The following is a 25,423-nucleotide window of genomic DNA, read 5'->3' as shown; positions in this document are numbered from 1 at the left end:
TGGAAGAGCAGTCAGTGCTCTTAACCACTGAGGCATCTCTCCAGCCCCAAATTAATTTTTTTTAATTAAAAAAAAAAATGAGTACAAGGCCAGTTTTAGCTGTAATAGTGAGTCAGAGGCCCATGTGGACTACATTAGGCTGTCTAATGAAAGCAACATATTATTAGCCTGATGTACTTTTAAAAACAGATACTTTTAATGAACAGTAATTGCTTTTAACCACTAAGTCATCTCTCTCCAGTCCCAATAACAGGAACCCAAGGAGCAAAAAAAAAAAAAAAAAAAAAAAAAAACCCAGAAACCCAAGAAATACAAATATATAATTATATATAAAAAAACAAGTAAAGAGGAAGATTCAAATGCAAATTTCAGCCAGGTGTAGTAGTGGTGCATGCCTTTAATCTCAGCACTCTGGAGGCAGAGGCAGAAGGATCTCTTAGTTTGAGGCCAGCCTGGTCTACAGAATGTGTTTCAGGATAACCAGCGCTACACAGAGAAACCTTGTCTGGAAAACAAGACCAAACAAACAAACAAATAAAAATAATAGAATACAGAATCCTGAGAATAACATACTACCAACAAATGATGAAAAGGTCTCCCTTTTCATTTATGGCTTCTCTACTGTGCTAAGAACCAAGCAGTAGGAAGAGAAGGCTTAGTGGATCAGGTACTGCAGAAACTGACAAGCTGAGCTTGATCCAAAGACCCACAGAGCATTGTGAAAACCAACTCCCAAAGGCTGCTCTCTGACCATACAAATACTGTGACATGCGCATGACTCCTGAACCCCCATATACAAAATAAACAAATGGAAGAAAAGAAAGTGGTACACAGTTGGCTTAAAGTGATGACTTTATTAATAAATATACATCCATATGATGATGTAGATACAAATCATGAACACTACTCCATTCCATACACATAATTGCACACGAGTAGCTCAAGTTCATGGACATTAAAACATACACAGTATCTATTCAGACTTTTTACAGCAGAGGACAACGTGCTTATTATCAGTTAACTGGCAATTATTTGTTTCATAATTGTCTGTGGAAAAAAATTGTGAATCAAAAAATCAGAGTGGCCCGATTAGATCACACAATTGACATACTACAGCATCACTTCTAAAAAACTTAAATACATTGTATGTGAGAGCACAGGTCTGTCTACTTGGAAGGAAAAGGGAGAAAAGCAAATATTTAGATACATCTTAGCGTTTGAGTGCAGTCATTATGCTAGAACAGACAGAACAAAAGAGCATCAAAACTTTTTATGCCCAAGACTGTTGTGTGAACTGTTATGTACCTGTAACGGATCATAAAATTTTACTGCATACAGACAAGGAACTGACAGAGCAATCATCTTAGTATCCCCTGAACTGTTCTCTTAAAGCTTCTTAAAGTATGAAGAAGTTCACTGTTTAAATGTACACACTGTGGTCATTATTACACTGGATGAAGCATCTTTAACCTCATAATAAATGGATCCAGATTTTACCTCAAAGAAATTCTATTCTTACTTCATGAAAATATATATGTAAATTCACACAAACACCAGTTTGGAATTAATAAATACCACTTTTCAGATGTTCCTTTTAAAAAAGTAATTAAAAATACAAAGAATTGTTAGTCTGATTTAAACACTAATTAAAAAATGTTTCAAATATTAAAAATTAAACCAAATACTATTTAAATTTTTCAATATATTGTGCCAATATATATATATTTTTAAATATCCAGTGCAAAACTCCAAAGATAGTATCAAAATCACCCCATACTAAAGATTAGTTAGGCAAGGTGATACCTGTGGAAAATGAAATTTTCATCTGTATTGACTCCTTATTTGTTTTGATAACAATAATAAATAAGGCATGTTAAATATCCTTTTAAGAAAAAACTAAAACAAACTTACTTGAATAGTAGATCATTTTCTGACAAAGTTTTAATATAGAATAGTGAAACCTATTTATGAATAGAATCACACAGTATAAAATTAGCAATTTACCTTTTAAGGAACAATTATACAGTTGAAGTGGGGTAGGGGGAACGACAGTTTTCCCGACTGAATATACTGGCATCTAGGCAACTGCTTCGCATGCTATTTCAGTGTCTGTCATGACAAAAAACCAGGTTACAAAAGATGCAGAATGCAGTCTTTAGATCATGTAGAAGTAAAAATATTTTTATGTGAAGACTTCATTCCTGTCCTCACCGTGCCTCTCCAGCATGGCACTAGTAACTGTCCACAAGGAGAAAAGTAGAATCAGATGTTCACCAGAGCACACATTTAATATTCCAGGTGACTGCTCACAGAACAGTAAATTCAGTTTCCTAAGTGACGTTATCCATTCACAACTGTAGCCATCCATCCATCCCCCCTTTCCTGGGATAGAGCTCCTGATATAAACACTGTTATCAATGTAATCTCCTCACACCAATGTCCCATCTCATGAACATGTATCCGAAACTCACTATACAATACACCCACTCAATCTTCTGACACACGGCACAGCACCACTGAGTAGATGTGCTGGAGAGCTGAGGGAAGGTGGGTGTGAGAAAGGGCAAGAAGAAATGACAAGGTACAAAACCAGGAACAAAATAAAACTGATGCATGTGGACTTACTATGAAACACAACACGCACCCAAGTCTTTAACATTTGGTGGTGAGATTATTCTGCACTAGACTACTTCAACTGTCTTCAGGAACTAGCTGTGCAAGGATTTCTAAAGAGCCAGCTGCTAAACAACTTCAGAAACAGCTAAGTGACAGATACTTGTGACCAGATGAATACATCACTGAAGACACAAGCATTTGCATGTGTCAGAGGTTACACTGTTCTGAGTAAATTATTAAGTTTTATATTTGAGGCTTCTGCAAGAAGAAACTCTTTGAAGCACTTTTGAAGCTTTCTGAATGTTACAACTGGCTAAGTGGTCACCCAGTATTGCTCACTGTCCCCTATGGTTTGTGCGAAGCTAGTACTGCTGAGATTCCTGTCCCCACATGCAATGTAACAGTGCTTACTGTAAGAGCAGATGTCCAGCTGTTGTGTCAGCTATCATCAGGGCACCTGAGATTTGTTGCCTGTCCCCTGATAAAGGTCTGAAACATGGTATTTACATATAGTCAGTTTGCATGGACTGAGAGCAAGTCTAACCAACAGTACGTGTCCTTTTAAATTTCTGATTATTTTTAAAGTTTTTAAAGTCCTGTAAATCTACATTTTAATCTCAAAGGCATTTTAAAATGCAAGTAAAAAACATTGTTTTTTAAGTTCAGTAAAAGCTTTTCTTTCTTTGTTTTTTTAAGACAGGGTCTCTCTACCTAGCACTGGCTGTTCTGGCACTATGTAGACCTCAAACTCAGAGCTCTGCCTGCTTCAGCCTCTCAAATGCTGGGGTCAAATTCATGGGCCACCACACATGGCCCAGGGCAAGCTTTTCTTTTTCTTTTTTTTTTTTTTTTTTTTGGTTTTTTTCGAGACAGGGTTCCTCTGTATAGCCCTGGCTGTCCTTGAACTCACTCTGTAGACCAGGATGGCCTCGAATTCAGAAATCCACCTGTCTCTGCCTCCCAAGGGCTGGGATTAAAGGCGTGCGCCACCACCGCCCGGCCAGGGCAAACTTTTCAATTTTAAAGTTCGTAATAGTTTACTTAAAACAAACTCAGAATAAATAAGTATACCTACATGCCCAGAATTTGTCTCTTTTCTACACTGTGCCTAAAGCAAGCCTCACTAGGGAGACTTCGTTTGGAAGAAGCGGTCATCCTGGCGCTACGATGCCATTTTTATGCTAGCAGCAGCGCTCATTTTACAGGTTTCGTACATACTGAGTTACAGTTATTGGTACTTGGGTCTCGACAGACAGGAAACTGCTTAGACCAATTTTGCAGCCAACCACTCAATTTGTGTACTTTGGTAGATATAAACCTGAAAATGCAGTTAAGTACTAATGCAGTGTAATAACAATTACTGAGAAAAACTAAAAAAAAAAAAAAAAATTCTAAATAAATGAGCAATAGTAATAAATGTTTTTAAATATAATACTTTGAAAATCACTAAGTATGTGAAAGACAAAACAATGATTATAGTTACATGCAGACTTTTAAGGATTCTTTTTTTCTTGTATATTAAATATAATGTACAGGTTTACGAAGGATTCAAGGGTTTTAAGTATGAGTTGTTTGTAGTGTTTGGTGCATACGCTTTAGGCAACTGAAAATCACATACCCTGTAACTAATCTCTGCAAGGCAGATACTAAACAATGCTTGAGGAATAATGATCAATTAATGTCATGCGAACCAATAAATAAGAAGGTGTGTTTTAAGTTCCAAAGCATCCAGACAGCTGTGTCTTACTTCAGAGTTCTAAACTCACACAGCCATCCCCTCCGATCTGCTCACTAAGTGCTGTTCTGGCCCTTCAGTTACAATGCCTCACACTGGGTTACTTGCAAATAAAAGTTAACTTGGGCAGCTGCTTAGCACACGAGGAGTCCACTTAGAACAGCACAAAGGGAAAGCAAAAATGACTGAGTGTCCTGTGAACCGTGTACAATACAGATACAATGTACTACTCCTACCCAAAGTGCATCTCTCAACTGTGGCTGCTTCTTAGCCAAAAAGAAAGAAAAAGAAGTGCGGGGTGAGGAAGAGCAAACAGAAACAAAATGGGGAGTCCACGTGGTAAGATCAGGTCAAATTAAAGCAAGAAGCTTTGGGATGACTAACAATCTGCTCCTAACACATGCTCTCCTGCCTCACTCACTCACTCACTGGGCGGCTTGACTTCACCACTCGTTTCCTGAAGCCCATGAACCACTCTACTATGCATCATAGGGTAAGGAAAGGCAGCAGTGCCACAGCCATAACCAAGATCTGCAAGACGGGACAGAGCTTTAATGCTACCTGGAGGTCTCCCTGGGCTGACTTTGTATCCTGCAGCTTTGGTTGTACCCAAAGGTCTGCCTGGACTCGTTTTAAATCCAGCTGCTTTGGTAGTTCCCAGGGGTCTGCCTGTGCTGGTCCGGTATCCTGCTGACTTGGTGGTTCCTGAAGGCCGGCCTCGCTTACCAGATCGATTGAGGTTTTTCTTTTTCTTTAGTTCATCTTTTATCTCTATGTTTCTGCCACTGGTAGGCTGCAAGTGTGTCTCGTTTAACGGGTCCTGCCTCTGACAAGCCATTGGTTTGTGGCTGACCGCGTGGCTGTATTTGCTTTGCTGGGAGGAGTACAGATCAAACTGGTCAGCAGCTCTCATGGCATCTTCACTGAGGCAGGAAGGCTTGCCAGGCCCGCAGAACGCTGGGTTACTGCCGGCAACGGGATGCATCATCTTCTACCAAAAACAGAGACAAATACATATGAATTCCTATCTGTATGACAGAATATAACGGAAAAACCATCTTTTAACAACTATGTAGACTACCTAAAATTAGGGAAATACGGTAGACTCCAAAACACAAACACTGTTCCACGACAGCCTCCCTACTCCCACCCAACTAAAAAGCATTCCTTCCTTGAGGACTGAGGCCCAGAAGATTTGATTAGGAGAATACTCTTCCTCCCCCTACAAGGTTATAAAGCCAGGAAGCAGATGCTAAGGAGAGGAAGACTAGTGGACCCAGACACCTGGCCAGGCAGACAGCAGAGCTAGGGATGAAGCTCAGGTTATGACCCATGCGGGGTAACTTGCTCAGTCACCTTTACAGCTGCAAATGACCTAACTGGCTGGTTTACTAAGCCAGCCTTGACTGGAATTCTTTGATTTGTTGGTGCCCTACCTAGAATACATAGATCGTGTTGTTCATGCCTCCCCAAAAGTCACACCACAAATAGCATCAAAAAGTCATGGTTTTCTCAGTTATAGGTAGGAACAAATGTCATAGAAGATCACTCAATTAGAGGCTGGAACAATGGCTCAGCAGAAGACTTGCTGCTATTGCAATGGACCAAGGTTCAGATTCCAGCACACACATGGTGGTTCATACCATCAATAATTCCAGTTCCAGGGGACTGACATCCTCTTCTGAACTCCTTGGACATCAAGCATGCCCATGGTGAACATACATACATGTAGGCAAAACAGTCATACAATTATTCTTTAAAAATCTAAATTCTTCTGAACAGACCTCAAAATACTAATTTAATTCCTATAATATTCTGATCAAGGCTGATATAAGTAGAAAATGAGTATTTGTAGGCTTTTTTCCTTTTAGGTTATTAAACCCTAGAAAGATAAAATCCAAAACAAGGGCCAAAAAGATGTCTCAGCAGGAAAAGCCTCTGGCCACCAAACTGACCAGAAAGGTAGGAGAATTTACTCTCAAGTTGTCCCTCTGATAAGCCACATACTTGCACAACATACATACATACATCAATATATACACACTCATACACACACATGAACACAGAAATAAATGTTAAAAAATTTTTCAGCACAAATAAAAGCCCAGAACTCTTATTAAAATGACTTCCTTGTCTAACCTTAGCATGCCCTCCTGGGTACTGCAGCACATTCTCACTTGTGCACTCTTAACCGGATCAGTTTCCTCAAGAGGGACAGCCAGTCATTATGGTAATGGATTATTTATACAGAATCCTGAGTGTGTGTTACACTTTTCAAAACCAGATAGCGTCAAGCAAGGAACACAATGTCTTGGCCCAGCACACACTCCCTTTCAATGCCTCTATCCACACAAAAGGCAATATCAGCACAGGCTAAACAAAGGTTCTGATCAGCTAAACCAGATGAGCACACACACACAAACAGGCAAGACTTGAACACACAAAAATATGGGTGGTAACAATCAAATACCATTTACTCCTAACACATAAACTTAATGTCAAACAGGTCATTACGGGGTGTGCCATCTCCTTGCTTTACAGAGCACTGAACAAGTCCAAAGTCATTGGTTTGTCTGTGTTTTTTTTTTTTTTTTCCCTTCTATATAAGTCTGTACCACATGGGCAATGAGTTTTCAGGTCACAATACTGTAAGAAAGAGCAGGCCATGAGCTCTGATTCAGATTTAAAACAGAACGTGCATATTAAGGTCCCTCCTGAAGTGGTGTCCTTCACATACATAAAACTGCAATTCCTCCCAGATATCAGAATAAGGCACTCAGTTCCTGACAGCACAAGGAAAGAGAACTCATACTGTACAGACACATGCTACTTAACTCAGTAGATGTTGAGAATCAATAAAGTTGTTGCCCAGGTAGTTTAAGGCTTCAATTATAAAGTAAAAAATACATTAAGAAGCTACTTGTTTATGGTCAGAGCAACACAGACTTGAAATTACAAAATTAGTCAAAGAAAAACAAAAATATTAAAAGGAATAATTTTTACTCACTTCCCAAAAATATAAGCGCTAATTATCAATACCTACTTCACTAGCATCAATTCTAATTTCAGGAAAGAAACAGAGCTGACACATGCCTTTAATCCCAGCACAGAGGCAAAGGCAGTCAGATCTCTTAGTTCCTAGCCAGCCTGGTCTAAGGGGTTCCAGGAGAGCCAGAGAAACCCTGTCATGGAAAACAAGCAACAACAGAGAAAAAATAGAAAGAATAAAGACACAGAAATCCTCAAGGTAAGTTTTAAACATAATATTAGCCTAAAGTTGGTTTTTGAGCATTCTCTATATACTAGGCACTTTGCATATAATCCTCAGCGTATGCTGTTAAAGAAACAGGAACAGGGACTGGAGACTGGCTCAGCAGGTATCAGTGCTTGATGCACAATTCTAGGGACTAGAGTTTGGATATTAGCACCTACCTTACAGTTTTGCCTACAAACACAGCTCACTGACAGGAGTAGAGTCAGGAAGATCAATGGAGCTTGAGATTCCAATTAGCTGGAAAAAAAAAAAAAGAAGCTCCAGGTTCAGGGAGAGATCCTGCCTCAAAAGAATAGGTAGAGCCTTGTTGGGACTCATTTTTAATCCCAGCACTCAGAAGGCAGACGCAGGTGATCTCTATGAGTTCAAGATCAGCCTAGTCTACAGCACTTATTCCAGGACAGCTAGGGCTACACAAAGAAAGCCTGTCTTTCAAAAAACCAAGAGAGAAAGAGGGAAACAGGCACAAACACGAACAGAGGATGCTCAACACCCTGGCCTCTGTATCAACACAAAATCACACACATAATAAGGATGTGTACTTGCTCAGGTGCGCACGCGCGCTCGCTCACACACACACACACACACACACACACACACACGCTCACACACACACACACACACACACACACTAAGCCTTTTTTTCCCTATTTTTTAAAGAAATGGGAATCGGTTTTAAGCAATCTGTCAGGGACACTCATTAGGAGACTACAAAGCCAAATAGGAATTTAGATAATGTGAAAAGAGAGCCGACAGTTTGTGTTGGCATGGCATACAGTCACGGCAGCCAGGCAGGTCTTCTCTACATGGAGGCGATTTAGCAGAACCCCACTAGATGTCAGTAATACTGCTTTTCCCCAAAATTTATGACAACCCAAATTTTCTCTAGATATTGCACAGCAAATTCCAGGACAGCCAGGACCTCAAAAGACAAAAAAAAAAAAAACCAAACAAACTAACCCTTGGAACTGGCTCCGCTGTTGAAGTGCCTGGGTTTGCATCTCCAGCATACTTAAGAATGGCAAGGACGGCACCTTGTGTCTGCAACCCCATGGGGGAGGTAGCAGACCTACAGCAGGTTCCTATAACCCACCGGTCTGCCGTCTATCCGAATCCAGAGCTCCAGGTCAAATTCAGTGGGAAACTTAACTAAGATGGAGAGCAGCAGCCAAGGACACCTGGCACTGACTTCTGGCGATACGAATGCATGCGCATGCGCATGCGCACAAGCAGAAGTGCGCTCACGGGAAGAGCTCAATCGAGAGAATCCAGAGTCATAGCCAGCCCTGAGCTTCATAGACTGCAAACAAATGAGGTAGTAAGGTGCGAGCTCTTTGTCCTACACATGGGACTGCCAGATAAAGGAAAAAAAAAAAAATACCTTTTAAAGATTTATTTATGAGCCGGGCAGTGGTGGCACACGTCTTTAATCCCAGCACTTGGGAGGCAGAGGCAGGCGGATTTCTGAGTTCGAGGCCAGCTTGGTCTACAGAGTGAGTTCCAGGACAGCCAGGGCTACAAAGAGAGACCCTGTGTCGGAAAACAAAAAGATTTCTTTATACATGAGTACTCCATTTGCATGTATTTGCATGACAGAAGAGGGCATCAGATCCCGTTATATAGATGGTTGTGAGCCACCATGTGGTTGCCGGGAACTGAACTAAGGACCTATGAAGACCAACCAGTGCTCTTAACCACTGAGCCATCTCTCCAGCCCAGAAAAAATATTTTTACAAACTAATTCAGCACTATGAAATCCTATTAACATGCATGATAAATTTCAGCATTTGGATAACACATCAACTTTAATTCTGTTCTTCAAAATGCCTACCTCTTTCCATCCCAAGACCTACCTGCTAATAATTCTTTGGTTTGGGTTTTGGGGTTTTAATTTTTGATGTTTGTCTTACTCTTTGTCTAAGCTGACCTGAAACTCATAGCAATCCTCCTGCCTCACCGAGCAAATAATGGGTGTAAAGGTGTTAACCAACATGCTTGGTCAGCTACTACCTTATTTTTTAAATTATGCTTGTCTACATGAGAACAAATGAGTGTGAGTGCTCCGGTGTGCAACACATGGAGTTACATTTATAGTGCAGGGAAGCAAACCCTAGTTGTCTTCAAGACCCGAACACTCTTCATTGTTTTTTTTTCCCCCAGCTATTATAGGATTCTTTCCATGCAAAGTTCACTAAAATGATGTAGGTTACATTTAAGAAAGTGGGAAGAAGTTCTCTACGACGTGGGTGGAATGTAAGCTCGGAGTTACGGAAAAAAATTGTGTTGCAAAGCAAAGGCTACAGTTGTTTTTGTTTTGTTTGTGGTACTAGGGGTGGAAGCCAATGCCTTGCACATGCCAAACAATGAAGTCTCTTTTAAAACCGTTCACTGGAAAGTTTAAGGAAGCCAACGAGGAGTTTCACCGTGACTCAATTAGTGGTTTTGAAGGTCTGCTGCGATCTGCTCTCCCTGCAGTTTTACTGTGGGTGCTTAATCCTGGCCGTCTTTCAATTTAACAATCACATTTTTTTTCTTTTTACCTTGAATATGGCAGACATTGCTCCCAAGAAAACAACTTTTAGTACATTCACAAGACACCTTGGAGCTTCGTAAATATAGCAAAGCTTCAAAGGCCCACATCCCGTTCTCTTCCAAAGATCAAATAACCCTCGGGGTTTTGTTACTATCCGGCTAACTACTATATATAATTACATATGACCTTATAATTCTAAACAAGTGCGTGGAGGCCGTGTCACTCACGGAGGGTGCTGCCCCGCTCCCCGCCTCGCGAGAAGTTCAGATACTAGGTAGGACACAACATAAATAACGGTCCCCTTTGTCTTCTCTGCGCTCCTTAACCGTGCCCCACGGCGGTGCCCGAAGCCAGCATCCTAACCGGAACCCGAGGCGGACCGCCGTGTCGCCGGGATGCGGAGACTACCGCAGCTCGAAGGCGAGCCTGCAGCCCCGCGCCCACCCTGCAGCCCTGCCTGCGCGGCCCGCGCCGTGACTTCCGCCTGCGCGACGCCCGCGGGAGCCAGGGCGGAAGTTCCGCGGGCCCGGCAGGCCGGGAGGAAGGAGGCGCCCGCGCTCGACGCCGCATCCCGCGCCCTCGCTCGCCGGGCCCCTCGCCAGCCGCCGCCCCGCGCCCTACCTCGGCCGCTCGGAGCCCGGCCCTCAGAGCGCCCAGGGGCCGCCCATAGGCAGGAAAGCTCCCCCCCGTTCCGTTCACTCCGGCCGCGCCTACTCCGGGCGGCCCAGTCCAGTCACGGCAGAGGGCCGGCGGCGGCGGCGGCGAGGCCCACGCCAGCGCCCGACTCCTAAGAGCCCTCACCGCGGGCCCCGGACGCAGGAGGAAGAGGCCGCCACAGCCCCGGAATGTGAGCGCCGCCCGCGCAGGCGCAGGCGCACGCACGCCTAAGTATCGCGAGACTGGTCGTGCGGCCCGCGACCGGAGTGCGCGTGCGCGGAGTGGCCTGCCTGGAGACACGGTCCCGCCAAGAAGGGAGCGCAGTTGGCCTAGGTGGGATTGGGGTGGTCCACGCAGTAAATTTCTCAGAACGCAGGCTTATTCAGTGACGCGGGCAGCGTTTGAATCCCGCTGCTGTCGTCCAGAAGCCGACTTCACAGCTGTTTGTAAACGATATTTGATAAGGTCTGTCTGCAGCCCTTAAGACTCATTGTCTGCCCTTTAGTTTCTCAAGGGTGGGTAGGGTGAGCCTGCCCGCCTCCAAACAGGACGATATTCAGATAGTGATGGTGTTAGGGCTCTCAGACACGAGATGTGGAATAATTCAAAGTGTTCTGTGGGGTGCCCGGTAGTAGTCAGTTTTGTGTTTTAAATCCCTGACGTCTCTAGAACGTGCCACATCCTTTATCCTAAAAGGCCGAGCCACTAGCCTAATTCATTTTGGCCATAAGTGTTTCCTTCCGAGTCACTGTGTTGCAGAACTAGCCTGGATTCAGACAGAGTTCTCCAAGTACGGAACATGAAATTGACAGTCTCCCAATATTCCGAATCTAAATAGACTTCTGAGGGAAAACCAAAAACTGTCCAGCAGGAGGCAACAATAACCCCATCTTCCCCTCAGGAACCCAAGGAGCGGTCAGACAGCTACTCCCTTCAAAGGTCTGCAAGCATACATTAACAACATAGTTTTGCTATTTTTGTTATGTTTAAAATGAAAAAAATAGCCGGGCAGTGGCTTTAATCCCAGCACTTGGGAGGCAGAGGCAGGCGGATTTCTGAGTTCGAGGCTAGCCTGGTCTACAGAGTTCCAGGACAGCCAGGGCTACACAGAGAAACCCTGTCTCGAAAAAACAAAATTAATAATAATAATAATAAATAAAAATAAAATGAAAAAATAAAACAACAACAAACCTGCCACAAATCCCAGAGCTGCCCAAGGAGACTCCTGTCTGACAGAGAAAACCACTGCAATGCTCTGGCAGCTGCTCCAGTGGGCCTTGCTTTGGCCACAACTCAAGATGTCTCTCTTTGGATGAGGCAGCCTACAGCCACCCCGGATGACCCTGCTCACAGACCTACTGGATCTCACTGCAGTAGTCTTCAGTCTGGTCAGACAGCAACATCTCCCTAACCCACGACAGCTTGGCTATAAAAAAACACCACTTCCTTCATGCTCTGGAAGCAGTGGGGGAATCAGAGGTTTCATTGCCTACTGGGGGCTTCCAGCTGTTGGCAGAGTGGGCCTAGCGGGTTGCGGGGAAAAAAAAAAAGCAGGTGGCATGGAGCTTGGCAGCCCAGAAGCAGCTAGCAGGTGCCTAGACTCTAGCAGCTAGACTGCAGAGATCTGGGAGCCAGAGAGCTGAGAGGTGAGCCTGAAGGTCCACCATCCCACCTAGAGAAAGGAAGGCATTGAATTGTTAGCTAGCTCTGGCCACTGAGCTGTGACATTAAGTTGTGGGTACTGATGTCCCCATTTTTGAGCTTTAAGTAGAGGTTGGAAACTAGGCCCCTGGCCTAGGCCAGACTGCTCTGGAGAGGAGGATCCTGGCACTGCATTTAGTTACTGGCTCAAGCCAGTTTCTTTTTTGAATAGAGCAAAAGGACCTTCAGCTCTGGATGAAGCTTAGAGGTGATGTCTGTGCCATGCTTCATGGTGTGTGTACCGGCCTGGGCTTGGAGACATGTCCATCAAAGGGATTCAGCAAAGCTCCACTGAGTTGCACCAAATCAGTACTATCTCCAAAGGAACTGGAGACAGATTAGCCACATGGACAGCGATCTGCCTACATGACCTCCAGTAAAAATGCTGAACAAAAGCCGGATGTGGTGGAACATGCCTTTAATCCAAGCACTGGGGAGGCAGAGGCAGGAGGATCTGTGAGTTCAAGGCCAGCCTGGTGTACACAGCCAGTTACAGGACATCCAGGGCTACAAAGAACAGTGGTTCTCAACCTTCTGTGACTCTTTAATACACTTCCCAAAATTGTGATGACCCCTAACCATAAAATTATCTTGTTGCTGCTTCATAACTGTAACTTTGCTAGTGTTATGGAATTTTAAAAATCTTTTGGAGATGGAGGATTTCCAGAGTGTCGACCTCAGGTTGGGAACTACTAACAGAATGACTTATTCTCAAACAAAAGCCAACTCTGAGCTGGTATCTGGGAGGGTAACTATTAAGCAGGAAAGCACTACTAGATCTCCAACTCAGACTCAGGAGAGGCTGCGCTTGGCTTCTTGTTCCCTGAGAAGCCAGGCACACGCAGCCTTCAGTGATTTCTGGAGAGCATCGCTCTGAATAGGAGTGAGGGTTTGTCTTGGGGAACCCTAACTTGGGTGTTCAGACATAAGGGCAGACTTATAGAAGGTATGTAGTGTGATTTATTTTGTGTGCCTGGCCCTTTAAAAGATCCCGAGTTGTTAGTCAAGTGACCCTTTAGGAGAACTGCTTGACCTTATGACCTCCAGTGTCCATTGCCTCTTGGACTTCTGGGAACAGGAGAGGATATAAAAAGCAAGCAGTGGATGAGAGAGGCAAGTAGGGTTAGAGAAGACAGTCAGTGAAAGTAGGAGATTGCTGAGCTGAGCCGAGCCAGAGACGAGATTCTGTTAGGAGACAGTGGAGTGAACTGAGAAGACAAAGTCGGGGAGAGATGAGCCAGGAGAAGCCCCGCTGAGCAGATATGCTAGAATAGCTGTGGTGGTGGTAAATGCTAATTGGAAGCTTCTACCTCACCCTAGATCATTTAGTTCCAAAGTAAGAGACACAGAGCATATTTATAGCAGGCCTTAACAGCAGTGAGGCCTGAGAAGACGTCAGCCCTGTTACTTGCCATGCTCCGTCTACGCCGCTCCTATTCTGACTGGCTGGCCCTCATGGCCATGTGCTCACAACCTACCTACCCCATGGCACCTTCCTCCTTCCCCTCCTCCCTCCTGGTCTCCACCTCAGACCCCAAGCCCAGGAACCAAAGCCACACCTACCTCTCTTTGCCCAGCTACATGCTGTAGGCACCTTTATTCAGCCAACAGTTTTAAATTTATTATTATTATTTGGTTTGGTTTTTCTTTTCTTTTTTTTTTTTGGTTTTGTTTTTTCGAGACAGGGTTTCTCTGTGTAGCCCTGGCTGTCCTAGAACTCACTCTGTAGACCAGGCTAGCCTCGAACTCTCGAACTCAGAAATCCGCCTGCCTCTGCCTCCCAAGTGCTGGGATTAAAGGCGTGCACCACCATCACCCGGCTCAGTTTTAAATTAAGAAGCAACATTTGCACAACAAAAGCCAGTATTTGTGAGAATTCACTCTTCTTGAGGCAACTAGACCTTGGGACACAGAACTTCGAATTTCAATACTTAACAACAGACCAAACCTCAACAAGTTATAGTTTGGAGCTGCTAGTATTGGGGAAACAGAAGGGCCTGTTCAAGCAGACTGTGGGAAACTGAGGGAGGACTGGTCAGGAGAAACATTTGAAGGGGCTGGCCTGGAAACTGGGGGGAGGGCTGGCAGGGGGGGTAAGAGAACTGGTTACTGTTTGCTAGAAAAAGAGACGTTAAAAAAAAAAATTAATCCCAGCACTTGGGAGGCAGAGAGAGGCGGATTTCTGAGTTCGAGGCCAGCCTGGTCTACAGAGTGAGTTCCAGGACAGCCAGGGCTACACAGAGAAACCCTGTCTCGAAAAACCAAAAAAAAAAAAAGAAGAAAGAAAGAAAGAAAGAAAGAAAGAAGAAAGAAAGAAAGAAAAAAAGAAAACAGACATGCAGACCACACCAAAAATAGAGTCTAGAAATAAGGTCACACAGCCGTAACCATACTTTTTTCAAAGAAATGTTAAAATCTACATTGAACTTAAGGCAGAATGATGGTGTCTAAATAATTGTTCCTCTTCTTAGTTGTGTTTTTTGCCACCATCTTTGCCTCCATGTGAACTTTAGGATTGTTTTCCTCATCAATGATGAATGTCATTGGAATTTTCTGGGTATTGTGTTGGCTCTGTGGATCCTTCCTCAGTAGTGCGGCAATGTCTCGATCCTAATCCTTCTGCCAATAGTGCAGAAGGTCTTTCCGTCTTGTAGAGTCAATCTCTCTCCCAAGTGCTGGGGTTAAAGGCGTGCGCCGCCACCACCCAGAGATACTTTGCTTTCTTACACTCCTTTTTCCTTCCTTTTCTGCCTCAAGAGCTGTTCTGGCTTCCCACATGAGACAATCTGAGATTATGCCTGTTAACTTTCCCTTGCAGAGGGGAGGGGAAGGCTCCTAAGCCTCCAGGAAAGCAAGGTCTGTAGATCTAGTAAGAGGAGCCGCCTCAATAGTGTAGTTGCCTTTTGGCAACCTAAGCTCCTGTATCTATCGGTGAATTTAAGCCACTTTGGCTCCCAGCGAGTCACACGTGTCCTGCACATGTCCAGGAGCCCTTTGGATTCTCCAATGAAAGACACGCACAACAGCTAATTTTGATAACCTTGACTAGCCCAATGGCTGGGCACTAATAAACCTCCTCACAACTAGCACATAGTTGTTTTATCTTTGCTGCCCTGTTGCCTCTGGGCAGCGGCCCCCCCACCCCCCCACACACATAGAGCCACTTTCCCTTTCCACCTACATTGCTAGATGATTTTTCTTCTGTAGCTCTTACATCTCATCCCTCTTCCTGCCTCCCTCTCAGTCCCTTGTTTGTGCAGTCTGAAAGTCCCACCCTGTCAATAGCTGTGCTGCACTTAATTATCAATCAGTTCAGGACAGGGACCCTCAGGTCTGGAAGCTTTTGGGAGCTGAAATAAGACAAGGCATTAGAACCAACTCCCAACACCTGTATGTAGCCAACCACCTCTGAGCCAACAAGCTGGTCTGTTGTCGCTCCAGTCCCTTCTTCAGCGGCAGCATGCAGATAGCAAAAACAAACAAACAAAAACAAAACCAGTATTAACATGTTCTTTTTTTTTTGTCCGATATGTTGCTGGGAACCCAGCACCTCACAAATGCTGGGCAATGCTCTACCACAGACCTCTATTTCCAGCCCTGTAGTGGCATATCTTAATCATGAGCCCAAGTGGAACATTGTGCTTGTACATTTGCTAAACATGCTGTACTCAACAGGCAGGACTTGAGTGACAAAACACACCTAAGCCCCTACTATGTGTATAGCCTTGGACACACCTCTTCTGGTGTGTCTGAAGACAGCGAGTGTACTCACATACATAAAATAAATAAATCCTTATTAAAAAAATAGTACCGAGTGCAATAAAAATGGCTGATCTGTTTCTTCATGAGTGAGTAATGTGCAAGCTAAACTGCCTCCTGCTATGTGTATAGCCTTGGACACACAACTCAGTCTGTAAAATCAAGCATTTACTGATTGTAGGTATCGATAATGGAAGACTACATGGTCTCTAAGCTCAGGAAGCTTACATTCTATGAGGTAGGCAATAAACAAGAGTACAGCTCTGTGTAGCAGGCTGGGCAGCGCACCTGTAATCCTAGCATTCAGAAGGTAAAGCAAGACGTCAGGGGTCCCAGCCACCTAAGACCACATAGAGCACTGGCATAGTCTCCCCCCCCCCAAAAAAAAAGGAACAGGCCTGGAGAGGTGGCTCAGTGGTTAAGAGCACCATCTGCTCTTCCAGAGGTCCAGAATTCAATTCCCAGCAACCATATGGTGGCTCACAACCATCTGTAATGAGATCCGATGCCCTCTTCTGGTGTGTCTGAAGACAGCAAGTGTACGCACATACATAAAATAAATAAATCTTTATTAAAAAAATAGTACTGCCGGGCGGTGGTGGCGCACGCCTTTAATCCCAGCACTTGGGAGGCAGAGGCAGGTGGATTTCTGAGTTCGAGGCCAGCCTAGTCTACAGAGCGCGTTCCAGGTTAGCCAGGGCTGGACAGAGAAACCCTGTCTTGAAAAACCAAAAAAAAAAAAAGCCATAGACCCTACAGAAGGCTAGATGCATTCATAAACCTCCCAAATCAAGACTGAGTTTCCCATTTAAGACAGACAAAAGTCAGCTCTAGTAAATTCATCACACTGGTTTGTGTGTGTGATGTTGACAATACCAACTCAGTGTCTAGAAACTGCTGCTCCAAAGAAGACTCAGAAGTCACAGAAGCACCATGGTGACTAATTAGAATATGTGTACTCAACAAGGCCAGTCACCCTCGGAGTCACATAGAGGAGGGGACTGGGTGAGCTGCTGGGAACTTGGTGCTGTGAGTTCGGATCTGGACCTTTTTCTTCTTTGGCTATTCTGGGATGAAGAAGAGACTCAGGGCTCACGCAAGGCAACCAAGCACAAAACACTACATATAGCACAAGGTACATATTTTTTTTAAAAAAAGAATATATATTTGATAATCCAGAGTGAAAGAGAATTTGCTTGCTCTGAGACAGGGTTTCCCTGTGTAGCCCTGGCTATCCTGGAACTTTTTTATCAGACTGGCTTCAAATTCAAAAATTCACCTGCCTCTGCCTGTAAGTGCTGGGATTAAAGGCGTGCACCATCACACCTGGTTGAAGTCAAGAATGATTAAAGAAAACTGTCTCCCTCTCTTTTTAAAAAAATATTTATTTTATGTATATAAGTACACTGTAACCGTCAGACACAGCAGAAGAGGGTATCAGGTCCCATTACAGATAGTTGTGACCCACCGTGTGGGTGCTGGGAATTGAACTCAGGACCTCTGGTAAAGCAGTCAGTGCTCTTAACCGCTGATCCATCTCTCCAGCCCCCCAAAACTATGTCTTTTGTTTTGTTTTGTTTTTTCTTTCGAGACAGGGTTTCTCTGTATAGCCCTGGCTGTCACCCTGTAGAACAGGCTGGCCTCGAACTTAGAAATCTACCTGCCTCTGCCTCCCAAGTGCTGGGATTAAAGGCGTGCACCACCACTGCCCGGCCAAAAACTATGTCTTAATTTTTATAATTTCTCATTTAATTACCAATAAAGCTCCTCCCACCTTTGGTGACAATATTAAGTTTTTATGCAGCAGGAAAGCCAATGCCCTCTTCAGGCATAAGCCAGGCACCAGTCATATGCATGCAGACAAAAAAATGCATATGCATAAAATACATAAAATTTATTTCTTAAAAAGGATGTATATTTTATAAACTGAGTTGAAGAGAATTTTTTTCTTAAAAAAAAAAAAAAGATGCACACCATGTATGCTCTCCAGCACTTGAGAGGCAGAAACAGACATCTGTGAGTTCAAGGCCAACCTGGTCTACAAAGCAAGTTCGAGGCCAGCCAGGGCTACACAGCGAGACCGTGACTTAAGAAATGCAAAAAGATATATTAACACTAATACTTCTCTTAGTTGTCTACAAATAAAAACATTAGAAAAAAAACAAAAGAGAAAGCATTCAAGGAAAGATAATCTGAGACAAATGCCAACTGAAACAACTTTATTCTGTTAAGGAATTTAGAGAGTGCAAGCAAATATTGATATTGCATTAAAAAACAAATTAAACTCTGTACATCATTAAAACTTTAAAAATCAGTCACTGTTGACACTAACAGATGTACTGGGCAATATTTCATTTTAGAACAAAATGCTATCAGTGTTTCTTCACAGCTAGATACACAAACAGAAAATGTGTTATGACGAAGACTGAATCTCCAGGGAGCACCACTGCCCCAGTGGGGAGTTCAGGGAGCACCGCTGCCCCAGTGTGGAGTTTCAGGGAGCACTGCTACCCCACTGTGGAGTTCAGGGAGCACCACTATACCAGCGTGGCTGCTGTGTGCTCTGAAAGTAACAAACTACACCTGTGCAATGAGAGAAGCAATAAATAAACCAAGGCCAGAAGACGTGCTGGTGACTGGGATCCCAGTGTAAAGTTCTATTTCCTTCTGCTGTTACTGGTAATTCTATTTTCTTGGAGTGAAGTCACTGGGTACGTGAAGGTCTAAAAATATTTCCCAAAGTAGATTTTACTTTTCTAGTACAAATAACTTTACACTTAACAAGTAGGATACCTGGCTGTCACTATGGGTTTTAACTATGTTACATTGGTTTATTGTTCTTCAGACTTATTCACTAGAATTACAGACAACTGTAAGCTGCCATGTGGTGCTGGGATCTGAACCTGGGTCCTCTAAAAGAACAGCAGGTGCTCTAAACCACTGAATCACCGCTCTTGCCTTAAAAGTATTTAACAACTATAGTATTCTCTGACTTAAACTCAACCTCTAAATCAACAATATATACATATATATTTGCTTGTTCTCTTTTTATAAGACTGGGTCTCACTGTGTAGCTCTCACTGGCCTGAAACTCACTATGTAAAACCAGATGCAGGGAAGAACAGTCTGGTCTCGAACTCAGGGACCATCCTGCCTCTGCCTCCCAAAGGCTGGATTACAGGTGGGTGCCACCATACCTGGTTTAAATCGAGAATAAAAACTTGTTCTGTCTCTTTAGGTAATCCAATTATTTAGAATTAGACCTCAAATACTCTAAAGAGAAATTCTTGATTCTCTGTGCACCAAATTTTACTAAGAAATGCTGCAGTCTGAAATGTAAACACCAGTATTTGATGTAATTTATTTCTGTTTACTACCTTTAAACCTGTGGTGCATGAATGCACACACACAGTAATGCATCACACAGAACAGCTTGGACTTCCTGCTATACGGATGCACGGGATGACACTGAGGTGATCAGTCGTGGCAGCAAGAACTACACCCACCGCGTCACCTCACCAGCACAGCAATCAGCAGTTAACAAAAATGCTTTGTTTGTTTTCTTGTGTTAGACCTTGGGTATGTGCGTTAAGCAAATGTGTTACCAATGACCTATAGCCCCAGCCTTGTCTGCATTGTTTTTTTGATAAGAGGCTTTATTATACAAGACCCAACTGGCTTCACATTCATGACCTTCTACCTCTGCCTCCTAGGTGCTGTGATTACAGGCATGCACCACCATGCCTTGTTTTAATAAGGGGGAAAATTCATAATCTACTCCATCATCCTGAAGGAAAGTTAGATTAAAAGTATTAAGGTGTTTGTATGTACCGTAGTACCAATGACTAAAGAAACCCTTTTGAGGGACAGGGACAATATGTAGTATATATTGGTCACAATCACTTTCTCTAAAGGAGTCAATGAAGGAGTTAGCACTTAGGCAAAACCAGAGGTTGAGTGATAACCTGAAATAGCACAGTCGAAAGAGGTTTGGAAAGCCGAGTGTGGTAAAACCAAGCACTGGAAAGACAGACAGGGAGGATCACAAGTTCAAGGCCAGCCCATGCTTCACAGGGACTCTCTCAAAAGTAGAAGAAATAAGAAAGAAATGCAAAAATCCCACACTACTTATCTTTAATCTTTTTAGCCAAGGCTTGACTAGTTAGTGCTCATTTCTGACAAAATTAAATTAAACCTCTGAGCGTGTTTTGTAAACTTCTATCACAACAGTCTGAGATCCAGTCCATGTGCTCCGTTCAGTCCAGTGAGATGTAAGCTTAGAGGCGGCAAGAAGACTCGACAAGGACGGGTTTCCCTTTTCTCAGGCAATGAGCATACCACAATTCCACTGAAAGGATAGGTCAGAGGCCCCTCAGTGCCTGACATACTTTATTACTGCACTCAGTACAAAATCCCAATGTTTCCAGATACTTAAAGTGTAGGTATCTAAGATTTACATTGAAGAACATCACACTCTGAACACAGGTCTGATTTAAATGGAGTTCAGATGGGTATGGGGCGGTACTTACAGACGACCTCTTGAACAAACACTGGTTTCTTATGTTTAAAAAATAAGCAAGACAGAATTGTAAAAGTCTTACTTTACAATACACTGTAAACTTCACAGACAGCACAGGTACAAAGTGGCTCCGATGTTTATAATACTTTGTATCGTCCTTTGTTGGTTGGTTGGTATGAATTTTGCTATGATGGAAAATAAAAGACAGAAGGTTAGAAAACACACACAAAGAAGTCAATGTATCAGAGAGTTAAAATAAAAAGGCTACTGTTAGCCAGGTGTAGGTGTACACTCCTTAAATCCCAGCACTCTCCACAGACAATTCCAAGACAGCAAGAGCTATGGAGAAACCCTGTCTCTAAAAACAAATATGAAAACCAAAGGAGGGAAGGCCTCGTGCTACTGAGCAGAGGGAGACGGAATTGTTTCATAAAAAACCCTGTTCTCACTGAGGAAGAGCCAACCGATGAGTGCCTCAACTTGAGACCCATCCCATGGGAGAGAGCCAGCCCCTGACACTAGTGATGATACTCTGCTATGCTTACAGACAGGAACCTAGCATAACTGTCTCCTGAGAGACTTCACCCCACAGAAGATAGAGATGCAGAGACCCAGAGCTAAGCATCAGGCAGAGCTCCGGAAGTCTTGTAGAAGAGTGGAGGAGAGAAATGGGCAAACAGCAGGGTCAAGGACACCACAAGACCCACAGAGTCAGCTAACCCGGGACCATGAGGGCTCACAGAGCCTGGGCCACCATCCAGGGAGCATGCAGGAGCTGGCCTAGACCCTCCATATCTGCAGCAGATGTGCAGCTTGGGCTTCATGTGGGTCCCCTAACAAGTGGACTGGGGGCTGAGTCTCTGTTCCCTGCCACTGGCTCCCCTTCCCCCTCCCCAGACCGCATAGTTGGGCCTCAGTGAGGGAGGATGTGCCTAGCCCTGCTGGGCCTAGATGCCCAGGATGGCTTGGTATGTAAAGGAATGTACTGTTGCGACCTACAACAGACTGGCCCCCTCAATAAAAAGCTGATACAAAAACAGCAGACAGCATACAATTTCCACACAGAGGTGAAACACACAGAACTAATCTCCAACATTACAGTCACGCACTTGTATCTGAGGGCAAGGAACAGTGACGTGGAGGTCAGAGGCCAGCCTTCCAGAGAGCGCAACGGCCTGCACGTCTTCATCTGGATAGTGATTACAGAGCTGTGTCTACTCTACAAATTCATCAAGATAGCTTTGTGTGCAGATAGGGTCTCTAGCCCAGCAGCCTGGCCTTGAAGTCTACTTCCCAAAGTGCTGTGATTACAGGTGTCCAGCTGGCCAAGGGAGTGTTTATGATCTCTATGCCTGTGGTATTGAAGTTCAATGAAAGAATAACTAAAACAAATATGGCCCGCGAGGTCCACTCACCAGTCGGATCAGTTCTTCTTTTATGAGCCTGGTGATCTCTGCCTTCGCTTTCTGCACAGCCAGTTCATTGGCACCTGATGATTCATTAGAAAACACACAGTTCACACTATTGAACTACACTGGCTATTTCTCCGCATTAAGGAGACCCAGAAAACAGCATCTCAAGTCATGTCAGAAGTGCACTGCCCACCAAGGTAGTGAGCCAGGACTGCTGGTTTACCCTAAGCTCGCGCGAACAGCATGGGTACTAAAATTAGAACCACGCAGAAATGGCAAGCATGGCCTGTACATGAGGAAGAGACACAAAATCACGAAGTGCTCAGTATTTAAAAAAAGAAGAAAAGAAAAATGGATGCCCTTAAAATAATTCATATTCATTTCTCTCTCTCTCTCTCTCTCTGCCTTTTTCTGCTTCTACTACTTAGCTCCATTCTCCATGCCCTTAATAAACTCTATTCTTTCTTTTCTTTTTTCTTTTTTTTTTTTTGGTTTTTCGAGACAGGGTTTCTCTGTGTAGCCCTGGCTGCCCTGGAACTCACTCTGTAGACCAGGCTGGCCTCGAACTCAGAAATCCGCCTGCCTCTGCCTCCCACGTGCTGGGATTAAAGGCGTGTGCCACCACTGCTCGGCTTTATTCTATACTTAAAAAGAAAAAAAAAATCATACTTTATAAAAATTTTTATACTTAAATTCCACAAATAGATCTTTCAGCTTTATTATTTACCTTGTCACTGAACTCCTAGTAAGAAATCAAGCGACACCTGATAACTTATTCCTTATTCTCAATCCTTCCTTCTATCAACCGCACAGCGGGCCGTGCTCTGTCTACACCAGCAGAAGCAACAGTACTCACTCTCGATTGCCAAGTAGATCTTCCGCTCCCCCTCTTTGGGCTCTTTGCCAGGAGGGAAGTAGGTCCCTCTGATTGTGATGGCGGCTTCCGAGTACTCACTGATCCTCTGCAGGGCTTCCTTAGAGGTGACTTTCCACCTCGCCGTCTGGAAGGAAGGGTTGGGGAATCACATCAGCACATAAACCTCTGGGCTGAGAGCAGGGAGAGCCTCCGTGGGTAAAGGTCTCTGCTGCCCAGCTGACAAGCTAAGCTCACTCTCTGGAACCTGCCTGGTGAGAGGAGAACCCCTGCAAGCTGTCCCATGACTTCCAATCCCGACGCTGTGCCCCTTCCCCAAATAAACAAGATAAAATACAAGTAGCCTAAAATTCTGAGTTGAAAAAGCATCAATTCAGCACCTGTATAGGAAAAACCCAATAGTTCCTGTACATGTAAAGACGATCCTGCTCCAGGGGCTAGAGATACAGCTCAGTGCAAAAGTACTGAGTACTAGATGCCTGGCATAGATCAAGTCCTAGGTTCTCCCTCTAGTGCTGAAAAATGAATGAATGAGCACAGCCAGGTGTGGTAGTGCACACCCGTGATCCAGCACTCAGGTAGGAGGACCAGGTATTAAGGTCATTCTTAGCTACACAACGAGTTGGAGGCCACACTGTACTATGAAGCCTGCATCAAGAAATAAACCAACACAGACTACCACCAGCAAGAGCCTAGCCAACAGTTTCTATACTTTACGGAAGGGATTCTGTTCCTAAAGAAGCATTTCTACCTCACAATATAAGAACCTTTAAATCTGTTACTTGCCTGTGGGAAGTCATTAATTTCTAATTCTTCCTCGTATCTCTTGAAAGATTCGCTCTGCCCACCCTCCTGTCTCTCTTCTTCCTGCTTCTCCAAAGGCACGTAATTGAGCTTGGCGTTGATCTTTTCAGCAAGCTGCTCTGCAATGGTCTTCGCAGACACGGTGGGAGCCAGAATAGTGCCACCTCTGAGGATGGCATTGGTGGCCTGCTGCATCACGTCCTACAGTTTAACAAGAGCTCCAGTTAAACCTCTGCTGCAGAGAACACACCACAGCTTCACCACATACAATTCCTCCAGAGCCCACATGTCACCTATAGAGTGTATTCATAACTGATGTTGTCATTTGTTCCTCTCTCATCCAGAACAGGGATACTCAAGGGCCTACCTCATCTCACTAGACACTGGTCATGAGCTGACTCCCAATACAACACATAGCACATGACCACCAGGCATTGCTACTGCATTTTGATGCTTGTGCCACCACCATCACTGAACCTTCCCACCCACAATGATCCATCTAAACACTCAATACTGTCAAAATTAATTACACCATCCTCTGGGCATGCTAGAAAAATCCTGTTTTACATAAAGTGGTAGCGTACTCCTATAATCACAACACTAAGGAGCCAGAGGAAAGGAAGTGACTGTATGCTCTATGTAGGCTAGGGAACATAGGAGACCCTCTGTTTAAAAACCCCAAATCTCAGCCAGGCTGTAGTGGAATACACCTTTAATCCAAGCACTGAAGAGGCAGAGGCAGTAATATGAGTTCAAGGCCAGCTTGGTGTACAGAGTGAGTTCCAGGACAGCCAGGGCTACACAGAGAAATCCTGTCCTCCAAAATAAACAAACAAATAACAAAAAAAACACCCCAAAACCTTAAAACCTTCGAAAACACAAATCATGTCAAATGTTTAAACAAAACAGCACTCTACTGTTTAAGCATACTATTTTGAACGAGATCTAGGTATTCGTATATCAAGGAAATTGTTGCTAAATCCGATAAACCTACCCAATGAAACAGATTAGGACAAAAAAGAATTAATTTTTTTTTTCAATTTTTGGTAAGACAAAACTGCAGTACAAACTGCGGATTTTTTTTATCCATATTGAGGGAGCAAACATTTTGGAGCTTAGATTTTTAAATTTTAGATTATCTGCACAGACTTTATCATTTGAATATATGTAACTAATCATAAACAATCCAAAGCACTTGGTATAGTGGTGGGGCATGCCATAATCCCAGCACTGGGGCTTAAAAGACACATTTTCAGCATCAGGTCACCAGAGGAAAAAGTGTCAGATTCTTGATATTCTAGCCTGGGGATGCTCACTGCTCCACACAAACCATGCATGTGTCACATGCCTAATTGGTTTTCTAAAAGGGGCACACAGCGAGAGCTTCTGAAGGAAAGTATCAGAGAATCCTGTATTGAGCATAATATATTCTTGAATACTCAACCTCTAACAAAACGTGTTCATTGTGCTTAATTTAACTCGTGGAAAGGATCTACATAGAAAGCAGTGTCTGAAGCACACGTTCCCACAGCACACTTG

At 43.8% G+C, this 25,423-nt stretch overlaps 2 protein-coding genes across 7 annotated transcripts in view; both read right to left on the bottom strand.

The window, feature by feature from the left end:
• Nucleotides 1-834: 834 nt before the first annotated feature.
• On the bottom strand, nucleotides 835-10,975 carry CUNH5orf24 (chromosome unknown C5orf24 homolog). 6 transcript variants are annotated; one of them, XM_028772137.1, is made up of 3 exons: nucleotides 5,995-7,431; nucleotides 4,913-5,342; nucleotides 835-2,109 (listed from the first exon to the last, which is right to left on the bottom strand). In XM_028772137.1, exons 1-3 carry the CDS (start codon nucleotides 5,995-5,997, stop codon nucleotides 2,078-2,080), a joined length of 465 nt encoding a protein of 154 aa, XP_028627970.1. In that variant the 5' UTR covers nucleotides 5,998-7,431; the 3' UTR covers nucleotides 835-2,077. The 6 variants fall into 6 exon arrangements, with proteins under 6 accessions (XP_028627970.1, XP_028627967.1, XP_028627968.1 ...); XM_028772134.1 differs by lacking the exons at nucleotides 835-2,109; nucleotides 5,995-7,431 and adding exons at nucleotides 7,784-7,862; nucleotides 10,780-10,845 and having other exon boundaries at nucleotides 3,551-5,342; XM_028772135.1 differs by lacking the exons at nucleotides 835-2,109; nucleotides 5,995-7,431 and adding an exon at nucleotides 10,960-10,975 and having other exon boundaries at nucleotides 3,551-5,342.
• Nucleotides 10,976-18,479: 7,504 nt separating this feature from the next.
• Nucleotides 18,480-25,423, bottom strand: part of Ddx46 (DEAD-box helicase 46) — a 46,503-nt gene continuing 39,559 nt past the window's right edge. Inside the window, exons 20-23 of the mRNA XM_028772019.1 lie at nucleotides 23,867-24,085; nucleotides 23,063-23,207; nucleotides 22,210-22,283; nucleotides 18,480-20,979 (exon numbers count right to left, since the gene is read on the bottom strand). Coding sequence (XP_028627852.1) covers nucleotides 20,932-20,979; nucleotides 22,210-22,283; nucleotides 23,063-23,207; nucleotides 23,867-24,085 — 486 coding nt within the window. The 3' untranslated portion in view covers nucleotides 18,480-20,931. The remainder of the gene's footprint in view (nucleotides 20,980-22,209; nucleotides 22,284-23,062; nucleotides 23,208-23,866; nucleotides 24,086-25,423) is intronic.

This window comes from Grammomys surdaster, unplaced genomic scaffold, assembly GCF_004785775.1.
Source record: "Grammomys surdaster isolate TR1022 unplaced genomic scaffold, NIH_TR_1.0 211, whole genome shotgun sequence".
Taxonomy (NCBI): domain Eukaryota; kingdom Metazoa; phylum Chordata; class Mammalia; order Rodentia; family Muridae; genus Grammomys; species Grammomys surdaster.
The sequence above is the reverse complement of the archived record's forward strand: the minus strand, read 5'-3'. Positions and strand labels throughout refer to the sequence as shown.